The sequence below is a fragment of the Propithecus coquereli genome, unplaced genomic scaffold, assembly GCF_000956105.1.
Source record: "Propithecus coquereli isolate 6110/MARCELLA unplaced genomic scaffold, Pcoq_1.0 Scaffold126, whole genome shotgun sequence".
In the NCBI taxonomy this organism is placed as follows: domain Eukaryota; kingdom Metazoa; phylum Chordata; class Mammalia; order Primates; family Indriidae; genus Propithecus; species Propithecus coquereli.
The window spans coordinates 1,650,216-1,672,479 of NW_012136747.1; the positions used below are offsets into that span (position 1 = coordinate 1,650,216).

General features: G+C 44.7%; 1 protein-coding gene across 1 annotated transcript in view; it reads right to left on the reverse strand.

Annotated features, from left to right (window-relative positions):
• MEI1 (meiosis inhibitor 1) overlaps window positions 1-22,264 on the reverse strand; it is a 71,058-nt gene that overhangs the window by 31,320 nt on the left and 17,474 nt on the right. Inside the window, exons 8-18 of the mRNA XM_012638009.1 lie at window positions 20,003-20,117; window positions 18,900-19,016; window positions 17,585-17,684; window positions 17,243-17,377; window positions 13,685-13,799; window positions 12,754-12,845; window positions 11,819-11,960; window positions 9,382-9,493; window positions 4,926-4,986; window positions 3,785-3,882; window positions 296-464 (exon numbers count right to left, since the gene is read on the reverse strand). Coding sequence (XP_012493463.1) covers window positions 296-464; window positions 3,785-3,882; window positions 4,926-4,986; window positions 9,382-9,493; window positions 11,819-11,960; window positions 12,754-12,845; window positions 13,685-13,799; window positions 17,243-17,377; window positions 17,585-17,684; window positions 18,900-19,016; window positions 20,003-20,117 — 1,256 coding nt within the window. The remainder of the gene's footprint in view (window positions 1-295; window positions 465-3,784; window positions 3,883-4,925; window positions 4,987-9,381; window positions 9,494-11,818; window positions 11,961-12,753; window positions 12,846-13,684; window positions 13,800-17,242; window positions 17,378-17,584; window positions 17,685-18,899; window positions 19,017-20,002; window positions 20,118-22,264) is intronic.

A 22,264-nucleotide genomic window follows, 5' to 3' on the forward strand; every position in this document is an offset into this window, starting at 1 on the left:
AACCAGAATAAACCACCAAAATTTCTTCTCTGTGTACAAAAAATACCCTCAAGGATACCAAAGAACACACATTAGTATTCCAGGCCTCTGTCTCTCAGCACTGTGTCTGCCTGCCTGTTTTATTCCCCTCCCAAGATATGAGTCTCTCAGGAATACTACCTATTTATTTCTCACTTATCCCTGTGTCCCCATGCCCAGCACCAGGCTTGGAGAGGATGCCTCTGTGAATCCTCTGAAGTGGGCTGCAGATGAGGGTCCCGGGACCTACCACCAGCCTCCAGCTCTAAGCACTGACCTGTCCTCATGGATGTAGGCCAGGTAGAAGAGGAGCAGGATGCAGCACTGTCGCTGGCGAGCAGCTCCCTCCACATACTGGCGATCAGACAGGAAGGCAAGGCTTTCAGGGCTCCTGCTGCTTATCTGGGGCAGGCCATGCTGCAGGAGCTCAGACACTTCAGAGAGTTCTGGGGAGGGAACAAGTAAGGGAAAGCCACACAGAGGACACAGGGAGCAGGTAATAAACACATGAGTACCTACTACATACAGAGTACTGCTTAGGGCAGCAAGGGTACATGCAGTATAGAAGGAAATCAAAGGCCAGGCACGGTAGCCCATGCCTGTAATCCTAGCACTGTGGGAGGCTGAGGTGGGAGGATCACTTGAGCTCAGGAGTTCGAGACCAGCATCAACAAGAGTGAGACTCCGTCTCTACTAAAAATACAAAAATTAGCTGGGCATGGTGGTGTGCGACTGGAGTCCCAGCTACTCGAGAGGCTGAGGCAGGAGGATCACTTCAGCCCAGGAGTTTGAGGTTGCTGCGAGCTAGGCTGAGGCCACAGCACCCCACAGTGAGGGGTGCTGTGCTTCTGAGAGTTGACGGCACTCTAGCCTGGGCAACAGAGTGACCCTCTGCCTCAAAAAAAAAAAAAAAGGACATCAAAGGCTCCTCTTACTTATACAGCATTCAGCCTACCAGGAGAAACTAAAGTTAACATGTGGAATGACGTAGATACATCTCGAAAAACACTATATCCAGTTGTTCATTCATTCATTTGATATATGTTCACTGAGTGGCTACTCTTAGGACAGGCTGTGAGATCCAGGCCGTACCTCCAGGAACTGGCAGCTGGTGGGAAGAGACAGATAATGAGACAGATAATTGCAGGACATGTGATCAGTATCATGCAGAGGAAGGAGTGCTTCAGGCTGCCTAGGGTAGGGAGGGCAAGCTCAAAGAGGAAAGAACTGTGGAGGGTAAGCAGAAAACAGGCAGAGAAGGGAGGGAAGAGAATCCAAGGGACAGGAAGCAAGGTCCTCAGAGGCCCAGAGGCATAAGAGGAAACTCCATGTCTCCGTTCAGTATGACTGGATGGTCAGTAAATAGATGTGGGGTGTCAGAAGCTGTGCAAATGTGTGATGTAACTTACAGCTAAACTGTAAAAGACCTTGAATGCTGTTTAAAGAATTTGGATTTTATCCTGAGGGCAGAGATTCTTAGATTTCTTATGAAACCTTGTTTCATAAAAGAAAGAATAGGAAGGAAAAGGATCTCAGAACTTAAAATTTGAATAAAGTCAACCTTCTGGAAAATTCACTACATTTCCCCTGTTTTCCACATTTTACCATGGACCACAGAAAACTCCATCATTGCCTGACACTGCTCCACAGACCGATATGTGGGAACCATGGCTGAAGGCCAGGGGAGTTAAGATGTTAAGACATGGTTTTCAGATAATCCTTCCGGCAGCGAGTAGAGATTGGTTAGAGGTTAAGAGAGTGAAAGCAGGGACCTAAGTTGAAGGTCAACGGAAAGGGTCCATCCTGCTAAAGCAGTGGACTCAGGGCCAAGTCCTGGGCAAGTGGAAGTAAGTCACCTGCTCCCAGCCAAGTAAGGATGGGAAATGTCCCACAGCAATTTGGCAGCAGAGGCAGGCCAGCTCTCCTAATTCCAAATTCGGTGCTTTTTCTATCAACGCACACTATGATCAATATGATAACAATGAAACAAATATCCTCGAGCCTCATGCATCTCCATGCCCTTTCTCCTGATAGATAAAAGAAAGAAGCAGTTTGGATGTAAGTGAGGGGTGCTGTGCTTCTGAGAGTTGACAAAATCTCAGAATCTAAAGGGGCAGATGTGCAGGGCTCCTCTTTTTCTGACAAGTGAGGGAGCCATGAGCAGCAGTGGAGCTGGCACAGGTGAGCACCAGAGGTGGTTGTGATGTGGCCGCCAATATAGTTTTAGGCCACCGTGGCAGAAGTCGCCATGCTACTCTCTCTGCATAGCATGGAGGAGGGAGTGACTCTGCAGGCCAGACCATGCCTAAACAGGCAGACTGCTGGACACCACACAGAGAGGAGTGGCCAGTGTAATGAGAGAACCAGGAGCCAAGCCATGTAGAAAGTAATGGAAATGCTCACTTGGGCTTCTGTCTCTCTCAGCACAGTGTCTGCAAAAGAAAAAAGGGAGAAAGTTGGGGAGTGGGGGAGATGACACAGGATTTTCATAATTATAAAAAGAGGAAACACCAACTGTCACCAAGTTTTACCCACAAAGAAGGTATATTTTTTGAATGAATGAATGAAACAATGATTAAATTGTTTTATGTTATGCCAAGAGAAAGGTCTGGGATGGAGGAACTGCTTAGGGCAGAGAACATATTGTAATTGTTGTTGTATCCACAGCAGTACCTAGGCCTCTCCTGGCATGCAGCAGAAGCTCAGTGAATATTCAAGGAAAGGAGAAACTGTTAGCTCTCAGCCCCACAGCTGCTGTTCCTCCTGCCTAGATTCTGCGTGGCCTCCTTACTTCACTCAGGCTCTGTTTACATGCTGCCTCCTCACCGCACCTGCCCTGACTGCCCTATCTAACTTGTACCTTCTCCCTCCATCACCCTCTACGCCTTTGCCTAGTTTTATTTTTTCATAGCACCTATCCATCCTTGACATTGTTTCCATTTGTTTATTGCCTGCCTTTCTCACTCCATTAGAGTAGGGCTTTGTATCCCTGGCTCTTTCACCAGTACCTGGAATAGAGACTGGCACACAGTAGGTGCTCAAAAAATATTTCTTGGCCAGGTGCAGTGGCTCAAGCCTGTAATCCTAGTACTTTGAGAGGTCAAGCCAGGAAGATTGCCTAAGGTCAGTAGTTCGAGGCCAGCCTGAGTAACATAGTGAAACTCCATTCCTACAAAAATAGAGAAATTTGCTGGGTGTGGTGACACACACCTGTAGTCCCAGCTACTCGGGAGGCAGAGGCAGGAGGATCACTTGAGCCGAGGAGTTTGAGGTTGCAGTGAGCTATGATGACACCACTGCACTCTAGCCCAGGTGACAGAGTGAGAATCTGTCTCAAAAAAAAAAAAAGAAAAGAAAAGAAAAAGAAGTATTTCTTGAATGAATGAACAAAGAAATAGAACAGGTTATTTAAGCTATGGTGAACACTGCGTTCTAGAGCTGAGCAAGCAGAGAGTAATCAGCCTGGTGTAGGGTGTGGCAGAGGAGACGGGAGGGAGAAAAGGAGGGATTGAACTTGATGAGCTGTAGGAACCTTCTCAACTCTTAGTCCATGGTGCCAGGCACCTTGTATTCCACCGTTTTTGGATTCTATTATTTCACTTCCCTAGGAATCAGCCTATAAGTCTATGAATCAATGATGCCTCTGGGAAGCCTATGGCAAAGAAATCTTATTACCATACTGACTCACTATCTAGCCAATCAGTAAGGAATACAGACTCTAAAGACCACGATGGACCTTATGAGTGGCCAAACTGTAGCATCTTACCTTCTTGGGAGGGTGGTCCTGTCTTCTCTGGAACTGAGAGGAGGTTGAGGCACATGTAGAAGAGAAAACTGGAACACACCTGGTTTAGGGCTGAGTGACTTAGAGGGAGAAGAAAGAACAAAAGAGATGACATTGCTACTTTGGCTCAGATAGCATTATCGCTGGCACATCTGGACACCACTGCTTTGGGCCAGAACCCAGTGAAATTCTAGCCATGCCATGGTAGAGGAGGTCCTAAGGTACATATGAAAAGTAAATATGGAACCTGTTGCCCTCAGTTGTAACTTAGGCACCTGGCCCATCTAGGCATTCAGTAAAAATTTACTGATAAAATAAATCAAGGAGGGCCACTATGCTCCAATTTAACAAAATATACAAACAAAAAAGTACCCCTGGGCCAGGAAAGGGCTAGGGAAGTACTAAAAAAAGAAGAAGCTGTTGAGCCCAAGACAGAAAACAAAATGATCTTAGGCTACCATGGCAGAAGTTGTCGTGCTACTCCTTTGGAAGGAGTACTACAAACTTCCAAAACTTTGACTTTGAATCCAGATGGATCCCTGTATTCTCTCCTGAATGTTGGATGTTCTATTCGGAGATACGAAAGGAGAGCTAGAAACTGCACTGTAGCCACCTTGTAGGCTGTGGGCAGTAACAAATGGACCTTCCTAGTACATACAGAGACAGGTAGCAAATCAAAAGTGAGAAGGTGCAAAGTGTGCTCTGGAAACCTAATGAGACAGAAACTGAAGCAGTGACATCTCTACTCTGAACGAGAGAGTTCCTCCTCAAGAATTGCTGATCTGGCAGCAACTAGAACTTGATGGACATTGCATCCCTTCCCCTCTGAGGGCCTCAGTTCCTCCATTTAAATGAGGAGTTAGACAAATGATCTCTGAGGGTCCTTCCAGTTTTCATGTGACAGGTGCCCATGCAAGTATCACCTGGAATGAAAGCCTTACCACACCAGTTTAAATACAACGCACAGAAGCACATCCAGCTCATATCACCAGTTGCTGAGCAATGCTGACAGTATGTCAACCCCACCACAGTCCTATGACCAAAACACACCAGCCAAAAATTCCCACTTGTCCATTCAAGATTGGCCCTTTGCCTGCTTAGTCTTGCCTAGGACCATACATACCTCAGGCCCCTGCAGAACCTGGCCTTCAGCTCCAGGGTCAGTTGTATGAAGGATGAGGCAGCTTAGGAGAAATGGGAATAAAGCAGAGAACAGTTTAAACCAGATTTGTTACAGAAATTTCCAAGTCTGGGTGGTGTCAAAGAGCACTGGTTTCAGAGTTATATAGACCTGGTTCAAAATGTGCTCCACCACTATATAGCAGTGTGACTCTGGAAAAGTTATTTAATTTATCTGAGACTCAGTTTTGGTTTTTTTTTTTAAGAGACAGGGTCTCACTATGTTGGCCTTGAACTCCTGGACTCAGGCAATCCTCCTGCCTCAGCCTCCTGAGTAGCTGGGACTACATACCACCATGCCCAGCTCTGAGACTGGTTTTGATATGTGTACCTCACAGGTTGTTGTAAAGCTAAGTAAGATAAATGTATGTAGAATATCTAACAAGTACTTGGCTCAGAGTAAGTGCTGAATAAATATTCATTTTCCTCCTTTCTGAATTATCTTCCACTATAATTTGCTATATTTGACAAGGAACTAGGAAGGACACATTTGCTCCTTCTATCTCTTCTCCCAGTTCTGTAGAAAATAATCCAGTTTCAGATTCAGGAAGAATAGGAGTTGTCACTGCTTTATCTCCATCTCTAAATTGCTGTGGGAAGAGATTAGTTCGCAGATTGAGGGTCCCATGCCAGCATTAGCTGTGTTACTGGTGACCCTGCCGAGGCCCCTGCACTGCCTGGCTCCTCCCAGTCTCTGAAGTAAGGCTCTCTGCAGTGCTAACATCTGTTCTGCCTGTCCTGTAAAAGCAGACCCCTAGACAAGGAAGACATCAGGAGCCCCCACTTCACCAGCTCCAGGGTTGGGGATAATCTGTATTTTATGCTGAAGCTAAAGCATCTGGCAGGGAATTAATCCCTCAAGGTTTCACAGCAACTCTCTGGGGCAACAATTTAACCCATGACTCCCTCAGGGAGAGGGTGCCCAGCTTGCCTTCTGGATGGGCTCCCCTTGGCCCCGTCTCTCAGGGATTCAGAGTTCCTCTACCAGGTAGAGTCTACCCCCTACTCCAGGTCTCTGCCCCCTCCTGGTTGGCAGTGGCTGCTTCCTCTTCCCTCTTGCAGGTTGGGCCTCTGATCCTGCTCCACCTGGCTTCATGTTGCACAGATCTCCCTGTAGATCCCACAGCCTTCTTCCACATCCCCTATTCCACCATTGTCCCCAAGAGATATACACTTGCATCTCATCAGTACCCCAAGACTGGATCCTCTTGGATCCTAAAGTATGGCAGGCAGGAAGAATATTGGAAGGAAGGTAATAAGTATTTAATATGTGTCAGTTGTCACAATAGTTGAGGGTTACAGTCATTCAGGAAATACACACACCTTTCTGGTTTAATTCTCATTTTTTTTTTTTTTTTTTTTTAGACAGAGTCTCACTCTTTGCCCAGGCTAGAGTGCCATGGCATCATCCTAGCTCACAGCAACCTCAAACTCCTGGGCTCAAGCAATCCTACTGCCTCAGCCTCCTGAGTAGCTGGGACTACAGGCATGCGCCACCATGCCCGGCTAATTTTTTCTATATATTTTTAGTTGTCCAGCCAATTTCTTTCTATTTTTAGTAGAGATGGGGTCTCGCTCTTGCTCAGGCTGGTCTCGAACTCCTGAGCTCAAACAATCCACCCGCCTCGGCCTCCCAGAGTGCTAGGATTACAGGCGTGAGCCACCGCGCCCAGCCTAATTCTCATTATTATCACCATGCTCTAGCTGAGGACGTTGGAGATAAGTAAATTAATTTGCCCAGTGTCCATAAACAAGTAAGGGAGGGGGCAAGGATTCCAACTCACATGTGCTAAGAACAACAGTGTCCCTATTGCTCCTTCCTATCAGCAGCTAATTAGATAAGTGTTTCCAGTCCTAAAAGATAACTTCCTAACTCCATGTTCCTCTCCAGTCATACTGGCATTTCTTACCTTCTCCTCCCACCAAGCTTATCAAAAGAGTTGTCTCTAATGCCTATCTCTAATGCCACACTTTGCACTCATTCTTTAACCCACTGTGGTCTGGTTTCCACCTCAACCACTTCACTGAAACTGTTCTGGAGCTGGGTGCTGTGGCTCATGCTCATAATCCCAGTTTGGGAGGCTGACCAGGAGGATCATTCGAGCCCAGGATCACCTGATCCTCCAATCACCAAAAAAAAAAAAGAAAAGAAAAAGGAAGAAACTGCCCTAACCAAGGTAGCCAATAACCTCCATGATGCCAAGTCTAATGGACATCTTTCTTTTCCTTCCTTCCTTCCTTCCTTCCCTCCTTCCCTCCCTCCCTCTCTCTCTCCCTCCTTCTCTCTCTCTCTCTTTCTCTCTTTCTTTCTTTCTTGAGACAAGGTCTCACTATGCTTCTCAGGCTGGTCTTGAACTCCTGGGCTCAAGCGATCCTCCCGCCTCAGCCTTCCAAGTAGCTGGGACTACAAGCACACACCACAGCATCCAGCTTTCCAATGGACGTTTTTCAATCTTTATCTTACTTGATGTCTGGGATGTACTTGACACTCCTGGCTATTCCCTAATCCACAAAAGTCTCTTCGATTGGCTTCCCTAATGTCATACTCTTCCAGTTTCCTTCCTACCTCTCCAACTCTCCTACCTCTCCTCCTCCTCCTGACCATTCAATGTTGCTCTTGGTTTTGTCTTGGTCCCTTTCATCATCTCATTTTATACACACACACTTGAGGAATCTCACCTGCTCCCTACTAGAGGGTCAGCCCCACAAGGACGGGGGTCTTTCTTTTTCACTGCTATATCCTCAGACCTAGGATGATGTTTTGCATGTAGCAGGTGCCCAATAAGTATTCGTTAATGAATGAAAGGCTGGATACTAAAGACTTCTATACCTTTGTCTAAAGATCAGATCTCTCCCCTGCTTTCAGACATAGTCAATTACCCACCTAACATCTTCACTGGGACATCTCACATTCACCCTGACCCAAACTGACCACATCCTCTGCTGCCTCCCCAAATCAGATCCTCCCCCAGTGATTAAAAACACCACCACCCATGTAGATGGCAGCCAGAAGCCAAGGCATCACCCTAACCTATGCCCTCTCTCTCGTGCCCTATATGCAATTGTTCCATCCCCCCAACACTACCTTAATTCCCACCACCAACCTGAGTTAATGCATGAGGCTGAACTACTTGCCTCCAATCTGCCTCCCTCTAACTCATGGTCCATGCTGCTCTAAGAAAGATATTTCTAAACAGAAATCTGAGCATGTCACTTCCCTTCTTTAAGACTCAACAAAGCTCCTAGGATACAGCCCCCTCACATGGCAGACAAGGCTCTGCATGACTGGGCCCCCTGGCTACCTCTCCATGGTAGACTTGTCAAACAACACTTTCCACTGCATGCTATGTGACAAGAATAAGAGAAAAGATATTAAATGATAATTATAAGAGGTAAGCATAGAGATTAAGAAAGCAGGCTCTAGAGTAAGATACCCTGGGTTTGAATTCTGGGCATATCACTTACAGTGTGACCTTGGGCAAGTTACTTAACTTCTCTGTGATGATTCACTCTGCTTATCAGTAGAATGAGAATAATCATAATACACAATTCCCAGGGTTTTCCTGTGGACTAAATGAATCAATGCATGTAAAGCACTTAAAATAGAGTCTCACACAGAGTAAGATTTGATAAATATTAGTTATTAATAACCTGTTATTAATATTAATGGCTATTAATGACCAGGTATTAATATTATAGTTATTAAAAACTAGTTATTAATTATTACTACTGTTCTCTTTCCTCCCTCTTCAGTTTTTGGCTATTCCCCTTCCCATTCTCACCACTGGAAGATAAAGGAGACTCTGACCCTGAATTCCTGGGCTTATGCTGCAGATCAAGGTATTTTTAGGGTAAAAACTGGAGAAGAGAGAGTAAAAATGACTAGTAAGAAAAGGAAAGAAAAAGATCTGAGAGGCCTGGAGAAGGCTGAAGGAATCAAAAGCTACTTGGGCTCAATTTTAGGAAGCAACTTCAGTGTACAGTTAGACAGTACTACCTGGAAGGCACTTGAAGTATGTGGGGACATTTTTCGGTTGTTACAGTGACTGGGGGGACTCTGGCACTTAGTCAGAGCTCAGGAGTCAGAGATGATAAACATCTTGTGAGGTGGGAGGAACTTGGAGGATGAGAGGAATGGGGAAGGTGGGGTGGTGTAGGTGCTAAACTAGGGCCTCCTGGACTTCTCCTGGACAGAGAAGTATCCACAAACTTGAGAACTGCCATTAATGATTTTTGATTTCTGCATGATATTTCCTTCCACTCAACACTGGGCAGAGAATGGATATAGATTCCGAACGAACATATAAACATCCCCCCTGCTTATGCTTTCTTTGAGTACTACGAGCAGCCACCTATGGTGCCTGCCTCCCTCCTAACTTCCACACGTGCCTGCTGCCTACCGAGCTTCTTGGAGAACTTCTCCTTCATGTGGGGAACGATGACAAAGAGGCTGTGCAGAATTGAGAGGAAAACTTCCATCAAAGCTGGGTGGGTGGCCTGTTCCAGGTGCCTCTGCAAAGAACCAGGGGGGAGAACACAGCCCACCAGGACTGAGCCTCCGAAGAATAAAAAGAATCAGCAAAAACTGGCATCAAATCTAGCAACAGTAGACTAACCCCTTTCATTTGAAAGGCACAAGAAAAGTTACAGAACCTGAAGTCACAAACCTACGTCTAAGGTTTGGATCTGCTACTTAATAGATTGTACCAGGTACTTTACCTCTCTGGACCTCTGTTCCCACAAGTAAAATGGGAATAACAAGATCTACCTTCCAAAAACAAATGTAGTCTGACGTGTAAAAAGTACTTTCAAAACCATAATGTAGAGTGACATTTTTGTTTCTATTACTACAGTAATAAGAGTGATAATAATATAGTTTACAAATTGCCTTCACATTTATTATTATTATTTTTTAAGGCTAGTCAAATGAAGCAGTGGGAGTGGAGAAGCAACAGAGAAATCTGTAACCGGTTGTGATCAATTAGTTGTAAACACCACTGCACTCAGATCAGCTTTCATGTACTTCTTGAACAGAGTTGTGAGGCAGCCTGATGTAGTAGACACAGTTCTGAATTAAGAATAAAGAAACTGGGCTCTAGTTGAAGCTCTGCACAACAATGTACCCTTGAGCAGTCACCTTTTCCCTTCTCCGGGTCTCAACTCCCTAGCCATAAACAGCTGGGGCATCAGAGGCATTGTTCTTGTAGACAATTTTCCTTTGGTTTTTTTTTTTTTTTTTTTTGAGACAGAGTCTCACTCTTTTGCCCGGGCTAGAGTGAGTGCCATGGCGTCAGCCTAGCTCACAGCAACCTCAAACTCCTGGGCTCAAGCAATCCTACTGCCTCAGCCTCCTGAGTAGCTGGGACTACAGGCATGCGCCACCATGCCCGGCTAATTTTTTCTATATATTTTTAGTTGTCCAGCCAATTTCTTTCTATTTTTAGTAGAGATGGGGTCTCGCTCTTGCTCAGGCTGGTCTCGAACTCCTGAGCTCAAACAATCCACCCGTCTCGGCCTCCCGGAGTGCTAGGATTACAGGCGTGAGCCACCGCGCCCGGCCCTTTCCTTTGGTTTTTAAAGCAAGTATGGTTTTTTTAAAATTATAAAAGTAATATTTGCTGATTAAAGAAAATGTGTAAAATATGGAAAAGTAGAAAGAAGGAATAATATAATAATTCTATGATCTCCTTCTAGATCTATCTCTAACACTTTATAAACCTAGGAGGAAGGCAGAGCAGATGCAGAAACCGACACGAGTCACCTGCGTCTTACCATTAGTGCGTCTGGGTCAGGGCCATAGTGCAGCACGGCTGACCACTACCCACCTGCAGACTCCAGCTCAATGGCTTCTTCAGGGAAAAGAGGCTCTCTCCTGCAGAGCCAGGGAGCACCTCCCTGCTGCCACCTACTGTTCCCAATAGGTGGTTAGGAGGTGCCCTTTCCCCTCTAACAGGGACTCCTCATAGGCTCACAGGATGTCCCATCCTCAAGCAGAAGACTCACCCAAGGTCACCTGGAGAGTGAACAGCTCTGGGCCCTGCTCTTCCTACCATCTCAATATCAATTCAGCTCAAAATGAAGCTCTTCCTAGTATGATCCACATAGCAAGACCCCGTCTCTACAAAAAATTTAAAAAATTAGCCAGGTGTGGTGGTACGCTGGAGGATGAAGAGGGAGGATCACTTGAGCCCAAAAGTTTGAGTCTGCAGTGAGCTATGATCACGCCACTGTACTCCAGCCTGGGTGACAGAGTGAAACTCTGTCTCAAAAAAAATTTAAAAATGAAGCTCTTCAGGACCTAGTCTCTCTTCAGAGCAGTCATCTTGCATTTTACAGAACACACATATGTGTTCCTTATTAACACTTGGATAATATATATTCACCGCTGCTCGTTACTAAACAGAAAGACACAAGAAAAGCTAGGGAAACTGAAGTCACAGGTTCTACCTCAGCACCATCATGCACTTGCTAACTGTAGGAGTATGACAACCTTATCCATAAATTAGGGAAAGTTATGGCACCCATCTCCCAGGGTCATTTGGAGGACTAAATTAGGTAATGGATATAAGGCACTTATTACTCCGTAAACATTACCCATTTATTATTTTCTCATTACTGCTTTCTAATTTTTCTTGAGAGCTATTTATTAGTTTTATAATAAAACACTACACTTTATTTTTAAAACCAAAGGAAAGGTGGCTATAAGAATAACACCACGGAGGCCCTGAGAAGGTTCAATTAAGTAGTCACTGCCTTGAGCCTCTCAGCTGGGCTCGCCCTCACAGTCTTCTCTTCCCCGAGCCTCATGCTGTATGTACGTGGCTCAGAAGAACCCACCATCACCATGGGGATACACGAGGAGTCACAGGTACTGAGAAGAAATTCTGAGAAGGCCTCCAAGGTGTCTTCCTTCTCGCCACTGGGAGCCGTGAATGGATTCTCCTGCGCCGAAGGCTCACTCTGGAATTCCACAGCCAACCTATGAAATCAACGTGTGAGTATGTCCACTAACACCTAAGCAACATAAAGTTTAGAAGCACCCTCCTAGCGGGTGCCTAGGCTCAGGATCCAGGGAAAGTATCTCTTATCTGGAGAAAACTCAAGAGACCTCAATGAGGAGAAGGCCTGGTCCTTGGCTAAGTCTCCACCTTCCTGCTCCCCAGCCCCTCCCTCATGCTACGCGACTCTTCTACCCCATTGTGTGTACGTCCCTGACCAGAGGGTGCTATTTGCTATTTCCTCTCTCTTGGCCTTTACATATGTTGCTATCTCTACCTAGAATACCTTCCCTGGATTCTTGACAACCTAAAAAATTCCACGTATATATACAAAACTGCCTCTTCCCCAAGAGACTGTGAGCTCCTTGTGGGCAGCAGCCATGCTGAATTCTCTTTCTAACCCCACAGTCTAGCTTCAGGCCTGGCACACAGTAGATTCAACAAACATTTGTTAATGTAAATGTAATTAAGTTAACAAGCACTCAGTGGCTAGGCTAGTGCTAGGTCTAGTGGGGTAGCGAAAACAAAGGTAAATGAGACACAACCTCATGGCACAGTAGCAAAGACTTCACTAGGAAAGAATCTTTAGAAATGTTCTACCCTACTGTCCTCAAACCCCCTATACTCCCCCAAACCCCGCCCCAGCCAAAGTCCTCTTTGCTATGCAGCACAGCATCAGAAATCAAGTATTGCTTCTAGAACTTCGTCCTTTGCCTCAATCCCTTCCACCCCTACCTTCGATGATATTACCTCAGATGACAGAAGGCCCCTCACCTGCAGGCATTTCTAAATCCCTCCAGAGTGCTCAGGAGAAACTTTCCCCTTTGAAGAATGGCCTTCTCTGAATCTCTACTGGAGGCATGGCCCTGCAGTGAGAAGGAGAGAGAGGAACCTATTGATCAAGTACCTACTCTGCGTCTCCATCAATGCTTGGATGACTACAGACCTCTTCCTCTCACACCGCAGTCTGAAATTCCCATATACCAAACTTTCCAGGGATCTTGGTTATATCCTTGAAAATCTAATAGCTCCTTTAAAAAATGCTAGAGAGGGAAACCTTAACCACCAGTCTCCCTGTGAACCACAGGACTGGCTCTTGGACTGTTACATGCAGAAAGCTGTCATTAGCCTCATTGACTGTAATGTCCATATTAGTTGCTCCAAAACAAAAGAAAATCCCTACCCCATTAGGTGTGAAGAATTTAATTTCCAAGGTTAATCCTGAAAAACATAATCAACATTCATACTGACAGTATCTTAAGTCCCCGGACCATTAAAAGCCAACAATTACAACACATTGCACATTGGTCAGATTCCTTCTAAGATTTTAGTGAATCTAGGCTTAAATAATTTTGTGAGCATGTTTACCATACCTGCGTAGATGCTATAAAGGGGTGAAATGTGTAATAGGCTTGGGTACAAACACCCTGGGATTTACTATCCAGGCTCAGGTGCTTGCAAGTTTTGGATCTTAGAGAAAAATTATTTCACCCTGTGGTTTCAGTTTCCTCATCTATAAAAATGAGGGCAGTAATCCTTAAACTCATAATTCTGCAGTTAGGGAAAAAATGACATCTCATTGTAGATGTGTGCGCATGAGAAAAAGCCATAAAATGGCATGCAGTGATAAGGCAGGGTACTAATTATCCTTCTAAAAACATATTATAGCATGCTCTCCGGAAGAAGCAGGCTGAAGTGCACTGACCAGGGGCCTCCTGTTCAGAGGGATCTGGGACAACTCTGCACACCGGCTCAGCATGGCTTCAAGCAAGGCCCGCAGTTCCCTGTACTGCACGGGTGGAGTGCTCTGATGGTCCTTCCTGCATCCAGAGAGACAAGAGAAGGCTCAGGGTGAGGCAAGGGTACTCCCAAGATACCCCCAGGCTCTCAGGCAGTGGAAGGTAGTGTGGCTGGATCAGAACACAGGGTTCGATCTGATAAAAATCCTTACTTCAACATTTATCTAGTTGCACAACTTTGCACACCATCAGCTTCCTCATCTATTAAATGAGGGTTAATAGTGCTCTCCTCATAGAATTGTTCTGAGGATCAAATAGGATAATATTGCCAAACACTTAGCATGATGCTTAATACATAGCAAATGCCAGCTATGACTTTTATTATAGCTATTAAGGACACAAAGTTTTCTCACTGAGAAGGGATCCTTGGTGAAGGAAGAACTACCTAGAACCTAGAACTGAAGGTGCATCAAGAAATGTAATGGTCACTGTTCTCAAATAAGTAACAAGCTCTCCTGAGAAAGAGATCAAACTTGCTCTCTGTTACCTCAATGAGGAAAACCAGGATCAATAGGTAAATGTTATCAGGACCCAGATTTTATTTCAGCACCTGGAAGAACTTTCTTAGAGTCAAAACTGAATAAAGATAGAGGTGACTATCTAGGAAGAAGTGAGTTCCCCATTCTGGGAGATTATAAGCAGAGATTGGAACACTATTTTTGGAGATTCAGTCATCATGAGTGTGGGGTAAATGTGGGCAGGTAACATTTAGGGTCCAGCTGAACCCTCATATTCTGTAGACTTAAAAGAGGCAAGAGTCATTGACTAGTTTAACCATGAGCTCCAAGAGGCCAGGAACCAGTTCTATCTTTTCACTTTACCTAAGCAGAGATAGATGCATTGTAAATTGATGATAAATACAAAAATATGTTAAATGGGCCAGGTGTGGTGGTTCACGCCTATAATCCCAGTGTCAGGAGGCCAAGGCAGGAGATCAGTTGAGGCCAGGAGTTTGAGACCAGCCTGAGCAACATAGTGAGACTCCCCCCAATCTTTACAAAAAAAAGAAAAAAGAAAAATTAGCCAGGCATGGTGGCACATGCCTGTAGTCCTAGCTCCTTGGGAGGCTGAGGCAGGAGGATCGCTTCAGCCCAGGAGTTCAAGGCTACAGTGAGCTATGATTGTTCCACTGCACTCCAGCTTGGGTGTTAAATGAAATGAATGAATGAATATTTGACAGGATATTGGTTTCCTAGGGCTGCTATAATAAATTACCACAAACTGGTTGGCTTAAAACAATAGAAGTTTATCCTCTCACAGTTCTGGAGGCTAGAAATCTGAAATGAAAGTATGTCAGCTGGGCCATGCTTTCTCTAAAAGTGTCTTGGAAAGAATCCTCCCTTGCCTCTTCTTAGCTTCTGGTGGTTGTCAGCAATCCTTGACATTCCTTGGCTTGTAGCTGTATCACTCTAATTTCTGTCTCTGTCTTCACATGGTGATCTTCCGTCTGTGTGTGTCTGTGTCACTGTATGTCCAAATCCCCCTCTCCTTATAAAGAGACCAGTCACTGGATTTACAGCCCATGCCATATGACCTCCTCTTAACCCCATTATATCTGCAAAGGCCCTATTTCCAAATAAGGCTCATTCACAGGTTCTGGGTAGACATGAATGTTGGTGGACACTATTCAACCCAGCACAGTAGCTAAGAAACAAACTTGTTAACCCTCATCCCTGGGTCTTTTTGAACACTGAGTATTATCTGTTAGGCCTTCTAATAGGTTCCTAGTCACTTATATATAGTTAAGGCTTAATTTTTCCTTTTTTTCTTCATTTCCGGAAGCTCTTTTCAGTAGCTCTCACTCCTCATTCTTCCTCTAGTTGTGCTTCCCAGAGACTCTCTGAGCCACTCCACCTCAGTAAAGTTTCTGGGAAGTTAAAGTCAAAAGTAAAATCATCCAAGGATTAATAACCTGCCCCCTACCCATCTCTCTCCACAATTCTAACCCAACCAGCATTCCTGCTTCTTCAGGCATCACCCCCTTCACATAACCTGCTGGCAAACTGACTACTGTACCCTCAGCAATCCTTACACTTTCCCACCCACATGTTTTTGCTAACGCTGGTCCTCCCACAAATCTAAATCTCTCTCATCCCTCATAGCACAACTCAAATACCACCTCCTGCCTGAAAGGTGCTACTGGTCTCCCATAGCACTGACCTCCTGGGAGACTTCCAGCTCTGCATGGGTGCTTCTGATTAACACAGCTCTTACTCTTTGCCTTTGTGACCCTGTTGGTTACTCATCCCATCCACTCTGGGATTCATGCTCCATATTTAGAGAATCAAATCCAGGAGAGGACAAAGGGGTAAGGGAGACAGATTGAAGACACTGTAATGTAAATGCTATTTTTTGTTTCAATTTTAATAACCAACCTAGAGTCAAATCACAAAGACTTAAATATGGTTCCAGAAGAGACTATAAATATTAACGACTTTTACAATGTAAAATTAAAGATACAGCTGACTAACCTTGAGAAGTAGAAAGTAAGGAAGAGATGGGAAAGGAAGAGTTGGGGTGCTGCTAACCAAGCAGGAAGTCAGGAGATACTGCTGGAGTTGAGGGAATATCAATACCAGTTTTAGGCATGTTATTTAAAGGTTCAAAAACATAAAATATTAAATACCAAACACACCAAGGAGTTATAGGGAAGACAAAACATGTGAGCTAATTAAATCCTTTTTTGTTGTTGTAGAAACAGGGTCTCGTTATTGCCCAGTCTGGTCAACAGATGGAGTCAACAGAAACAGTGACCTCTGCTACTCCTCTGCTACTGCTACTTATGAAAGTAAAGGGATTCTTTTTCCCAAGATATAAATCCAAAACAACAAAGAAAATACGGAAAACATGATAACATAAGACTTTGGAAGTACAGTCAGACCTCTGTACCTGTGGATTCTACATCTGTGGATTTAACCAATCATGGATCAAAAATATTTTTTAAAATATAACAATAAAAAATAATACAAAATTTTAAAATACAGTATAACAACTGTTTACACAGCATTTACTTTGCATAGTCGTCCCTTGGTATCCTGAACGATTTGTTCCAGGACCTCCATGGATACCAAAATCCATGGATGCTCAAGTCCCTGATATAAAATGGCATAGTATTTGCATATAACCTATGCACATCCTACAGTATACTTTAAATCAACTCTTGGTTACTTATAATACCTAATACAATGTAAATGCTATGTGAATAGTTGTTATATTATATTGTTTGGGGAATAATGACAAGAAAAAAAGTCTGTATGTGTTCAGCACAGATGCAACCATCCATTTTTTTTTAGTATTTCCATGGTTGGTTGACTCCAAGGATGCGAAACCCATGGATACAGAGAAATAACTGCATTAGGTATTGTAAGTAATCTAGAAATACTTAAAATTATCAGCTGCCCTGGCCTCAGCAGGCCCTCAGGTACATGCAGGGGTGGAAAGTTCAGTCTGCCTTGATCTCTCACCTCAGAAAAGCAGAAGTGGCCTTCACTGCCTCAGCAGCCACCTCCAGCACAGGGCTGCTAACTGCTTCTTGGAGGGCACGGCCAGCATCTCTGCGTACGGCTGAGCTCGTGAAGAGCTTGATCTCCTCTGGCTGCCTGAGAAATGGTAGATGAGAAATGAGTGAGTGAACTCTTTTTTTTTTATTTCTTCATATTATGGGGGTACAAATGTTTAGGTTACATTGCCCTTGCCCCCCCACCCCCTTGAGTGAACACTTATCACTGATCCCACCAGGAGTAAGAGCTCACTTTTCCTTCTCCAGCCTGGCCCCTACAGGCCTGATGTTCCACCACTTTGCTCACCGAGTCAGGATCTCAGCAAAGAGCAGCAGGCCCTGCTTGTGCAGCTCCGTGTTGTTCACCTTCAGGATCCCCTGTAGGCTCCTCACCACTGCCTCGATCCCTACCTCAGGATGACACGACAGAGGCGAGGCATCAGTACTCTGCGGTTCCTTCACAGCCCACCAGGAAAGGTGACAGGCTCTGGATAGCACATATTGGCTGGCAGCCTTTTGTGGAAGGATCCTGACAAGGTTGAGCTGATGGGACTGGACTGTGAGATCTTTGGGGGCAGACCCTTATCTGATTCATCTGTTTCCCCAACACCCAGCACATGCCATTGCACAGGCCCTGGCACTCAAGGTATTCAGTGAATGCCTACTGACCAAGCCACATCTCCACTTGGCACATTCCTTTCCTCCTTGAAGAATCAGGTCGAAACTGCACTCCTCCAGGAAGCCTATGTTACTTGCTATCTCTAAATCTCCAGGTCCCAGCCAAGTGCCTTACATAGACTAAGAACACAGAATATAAAATGAATGATTGAATTTTCCTACTCTAAAAATCCAGATGTGATATAAAAAATCCCAGACAAGGGGCCGGGCGCAGTGGCTCACGCCTGTAATCCTAGCACTCTGGGAGGCCGAGGCGGGCGGATTGTTTGAGCTCAGGAGTTCGAAACCAGCCTGGGCAAGAGCGAGACTCAGTCTCTACCAAAAATAGAAAGAAATTAATTGGACAGCTAAAAAATATATAGAAAAAATTAGCTGGGCATGGTGGCGCATGCCTGTAGTCCCAGCTACTTGGGAGGCTGAGGCAGTAGGATCGCTTGAGCCCAGGAGTCTGAGGTTGCTGTGAGCAAGGCTGACTCTAGCCAGGGCAACAAAGTGAGACTCTGCCTCAAAAAAAAAAAAAAAAAAAAAATCCCAGACAAGGAAGGGACAGTTTCAAGAAACTTTGAAAGGATAAATCAGCAAAACTTAGGGACTACTTGGATGGGCAGATCTCTGGGGCATGGGAAAGGACTAAATCCAAGGCTGAGTAACATTGTTTAGATCTGTCGTTAACATGCAACAGGAATTCATTCAGTGGCTACCAGGAGTGTCCTTCCCTTGCTGAAGAGTCTAAACATATATACTTCTGTTAATCAGTGAACAGCAGAACCATTTGGATATCAAGGCTTGCACATAGAATCGGGTAGTGACTATGCTGATGGAAATGCACAGACCCCAGCTCTCCCCTCTGAGGTGGAGGCTAGCCCCCCATCACTGCTATTCCTACTCAACTTCGAACTGCTGTTCACTCAACCTAGAGCTAGTATAGGACCCCCACTACCAACCGTATACTGTGTGGCACTTGGAAAAAAAGAGTGGCTCTTCTGCCAGGAGTATCAAGCAGTTGTAGCTGGACCAGATAAGCACTTCACTGGAAGAGGAAAGATGCTCAAAGAGGAACTCTGGCAGGGAAAAGGATGAGAAAACAGTAAATGACAGTCATGTGATCATGATCCCTTAACTAACACTAGGGCCCTGAATTTACGCAGCATCTTACTCCTGTTACTTCATCTGTTCACACGCCCTCTCTATGAGACATGATCATCAAATCACAGATAAACCTGGAAAATGCCCTCAAGATTATGGTCTAATCTCTCCTTTTTAACAGATGGGGAAACTGAGGCCTAGAGAAGAGTCACTGTTAGTAGCAAATGTGGGACTGGAATTTAGGTCTCCTAATTCTCAGGATAGGCAGCAGTGTGAGGCAGGAAAAAGAGTTTTTAGAGCCAAAGACTTTTTTTAAGAGACAGGGTCTCACTCTGTTGCCCAAGCTAGGACTGGAGTGCAGTGGCACAATCATAGCTCACTGCAGCCTCGAACTCCCAGGCTCAAGCAATCCTCCTGCCTCAGCCTCCCAAAGTGCTGGGATTTGAGGTCCCATGTCCAGTAAGACTTGATTTTACATCCCATCTCTGCCAATGCCTAAGCATGTCAATGAACTAGTTATTTCTCTTCTCTGAGCCTCAATTTTCTTATTTATAAAATAGTGAAGGTGAGGACCTAAATGTAGTAACATTTGCAGTGTACCTCAGGACATATTGCCCAGCTCAGAATAGGCCCTTGAGAAACATTAGTTCCCTTTGCCCACCTGGTCCACAAGTCATTCCACCACACTATACTAGGTTTTTATTCCTAGATGGTCAAATAAATGACAAAAATCAGTAACAAATTGTTCAAGGTCATACAAGAAATCTGTAGCAAAAGGATTCAGATGTTACAAGGACCACTTCCTAGAGTCTGTCATGTACAACCAAACCCGTCACCACTCCATCCCTCTAGTATGTATTATCCAAGATCCTCTGACAGGGCTGCTGCACTGCTGTGACCCCCAGGTCCCTATTCAGAATTCTGTGGTCCTCAGAGGAAAAAGTTAGAAGGGCTTCCGTACCTGGGATGTCAGCATGGATGAAGGCCGGGGCATGCTTCACTGGGGAGTGGACCAGCACCGCAGTTATACAGTGGGCACTGGCCACCTGCAGGGTCTCATCTCTAGAGAGGAGAAGCTGGAGAAACAGGCAGCAAAAAGTACCCAGTCACACTACTGGCAGGACCAGAGGAACTGGCCTGAGTGACTCAGGGCAGGAGCCTAATTCCTCTCTGCACCCTCCTGCACCACAGGGAACCAGGCACAAGGATAGTGCACAGGGAGAGCAGTTATGGATTATAGAAAGGCATCTCTGCAAACAGCAGAGAAATATTAATATCAATGAAAGAGCACAATGTAAAATCCACAAGCGGCACTCAAAGAGCACTAAAACTGTCACCAAGAAGTGCTCAGGTCTTCATTGACAAAAGTACTTTCACAGCCCTCATTCGTTTTGTTTTGTTTTATTTTTTGTTGTTTTAAGAGACAGGTTCTCACTCTGTCACCAGCTGGGACTGGAGTGCAGTGGCATGATCATAGCTCACTGCAGCCTCAAGCTCCTGGGCTCAAGTGATCCTCCTGCCTCAGCCTCCTAAGTAGCTGGCAGTACAGGCACATGCTACCATACCAGACTAATTTTTCTTATTTTTTGTAGATATGGCATCTCTCTAAGTTGCCCAGGATGGTCTCATCTGGTTTTGATGTTTGCAACAATCCTGTGACATAACAAGGAAAGGTTCCACTATGATCCTCACTTTATTTAGTGTACAGAAAAAAGTTAACATAGCAGGCTTGAGGCTGTTATCCTTAGAAAGCTTTGTCTGCAAGGCTGGCTCTTGGCTGGGTTTGGGAACTTGGATTTCAGGAGAGTTCATACCATTTCCAGAACTGATGAGAGAGTGGCTCACCGTGACTAAACTATTTGTACAAACAATGAACAGTAGACCCTTTAACAACATGGGCTTGAACTGTGAGGGTCCGCTTATATGCAGCTTTTTTTTCCACCAGACACCAATAGAAAATGCAGTATTCACAAGATTCAAAACCAATGCATATGGAGGGCCAATTTTTCCTGCCCTGGGGTTCCAAAGGGCTGACTGTGGCACTTGAGTATATGCAGATTTGCTTATATGCAGGCAGTCCTGGAACCAATCCCCCATGTATACGAGGGATGACTGGTTTATGCTGAACAGCTGCTTTCCTTCTGGGAGCCTGGGATTTTGGTATGTGCTAGGTAAAGGGTACCTACCTAACCAGCCAGCCCCCAGTAAAAACCCTGGGTGCTGAGACTCTAATGAGGTTCCCCAGTAGGCAATGTTTCACACATGTTGTCACAATTCATTGCTGGAGGAATGAAGCGCATCCTGTGTGACTCCACGGGGAGAGGACTCTGGAAGCTTATGCTGGTTTCCCCTGGACTTTGCTGATTTGGGTTTATGTCTTTTTGCTGTGATAAATCATAGCCATGAGTACAGCTATATGCTGAGTCCTGTGAGTCCTCCTAGTCAATCATTGAACCTGGGGGGTGGTCTTGGGGACCTTCAGCAAGGTTAAGTTACTTACTCCAGGCTACACAGCTGATAAGTGGCAAAGTTAAGGCAGTAACCCAGGTCAGTCAAGTCCAAATCTAGGAGTCTTCCAACAACTGAGATGCCTCCCCCAACAATATTTTAGATCGGGCTACTCTTCTACTTAAAACATCTCAATGAATTTCCATCATGCTCTGAATAATATTCAAAGTCCTACTAGACACCCTAGCTATTACGGGTGCCTATAACACTTTCAGAAATCAAGAAAAGAGTTAACTGCAGCCACAGTTAACTCTGTGTAATCACAGATTTTAAGTGTAGTAGAAACTGATCTTTTGGGGGAAAATGCCCAATAGAACATACATCACCAGAAAAAGGAAAGTGTACCTAGTTTTAGAGCTTGAAAAGGACCAAGTCACACTCACGTCCGGGAGAGATGAATCTAAGGACTGCTAACTTAAACCGCTATCATCATACCGGACTTACAAATGGACACATAAACAGCCTTTCTGATAGTACGTAAAGGAGTATAGATATTAATCTCTATCATGTTCTCTTTTATAAAAGAAATGACATTGTGTTTTATCTTAAAACACCATTGATGTAAGACAAACCATCATTTTATGTACCACAAAGAAAGCAAAAGTGCTGCCAATTAAACTATGATGCACCGTTGATGATAAAATGTCTCCCAATTTCAGAGCTATTAAAATGTGAAAAAAATATATCTTAGAATCAAAGAATTATGATATTTATC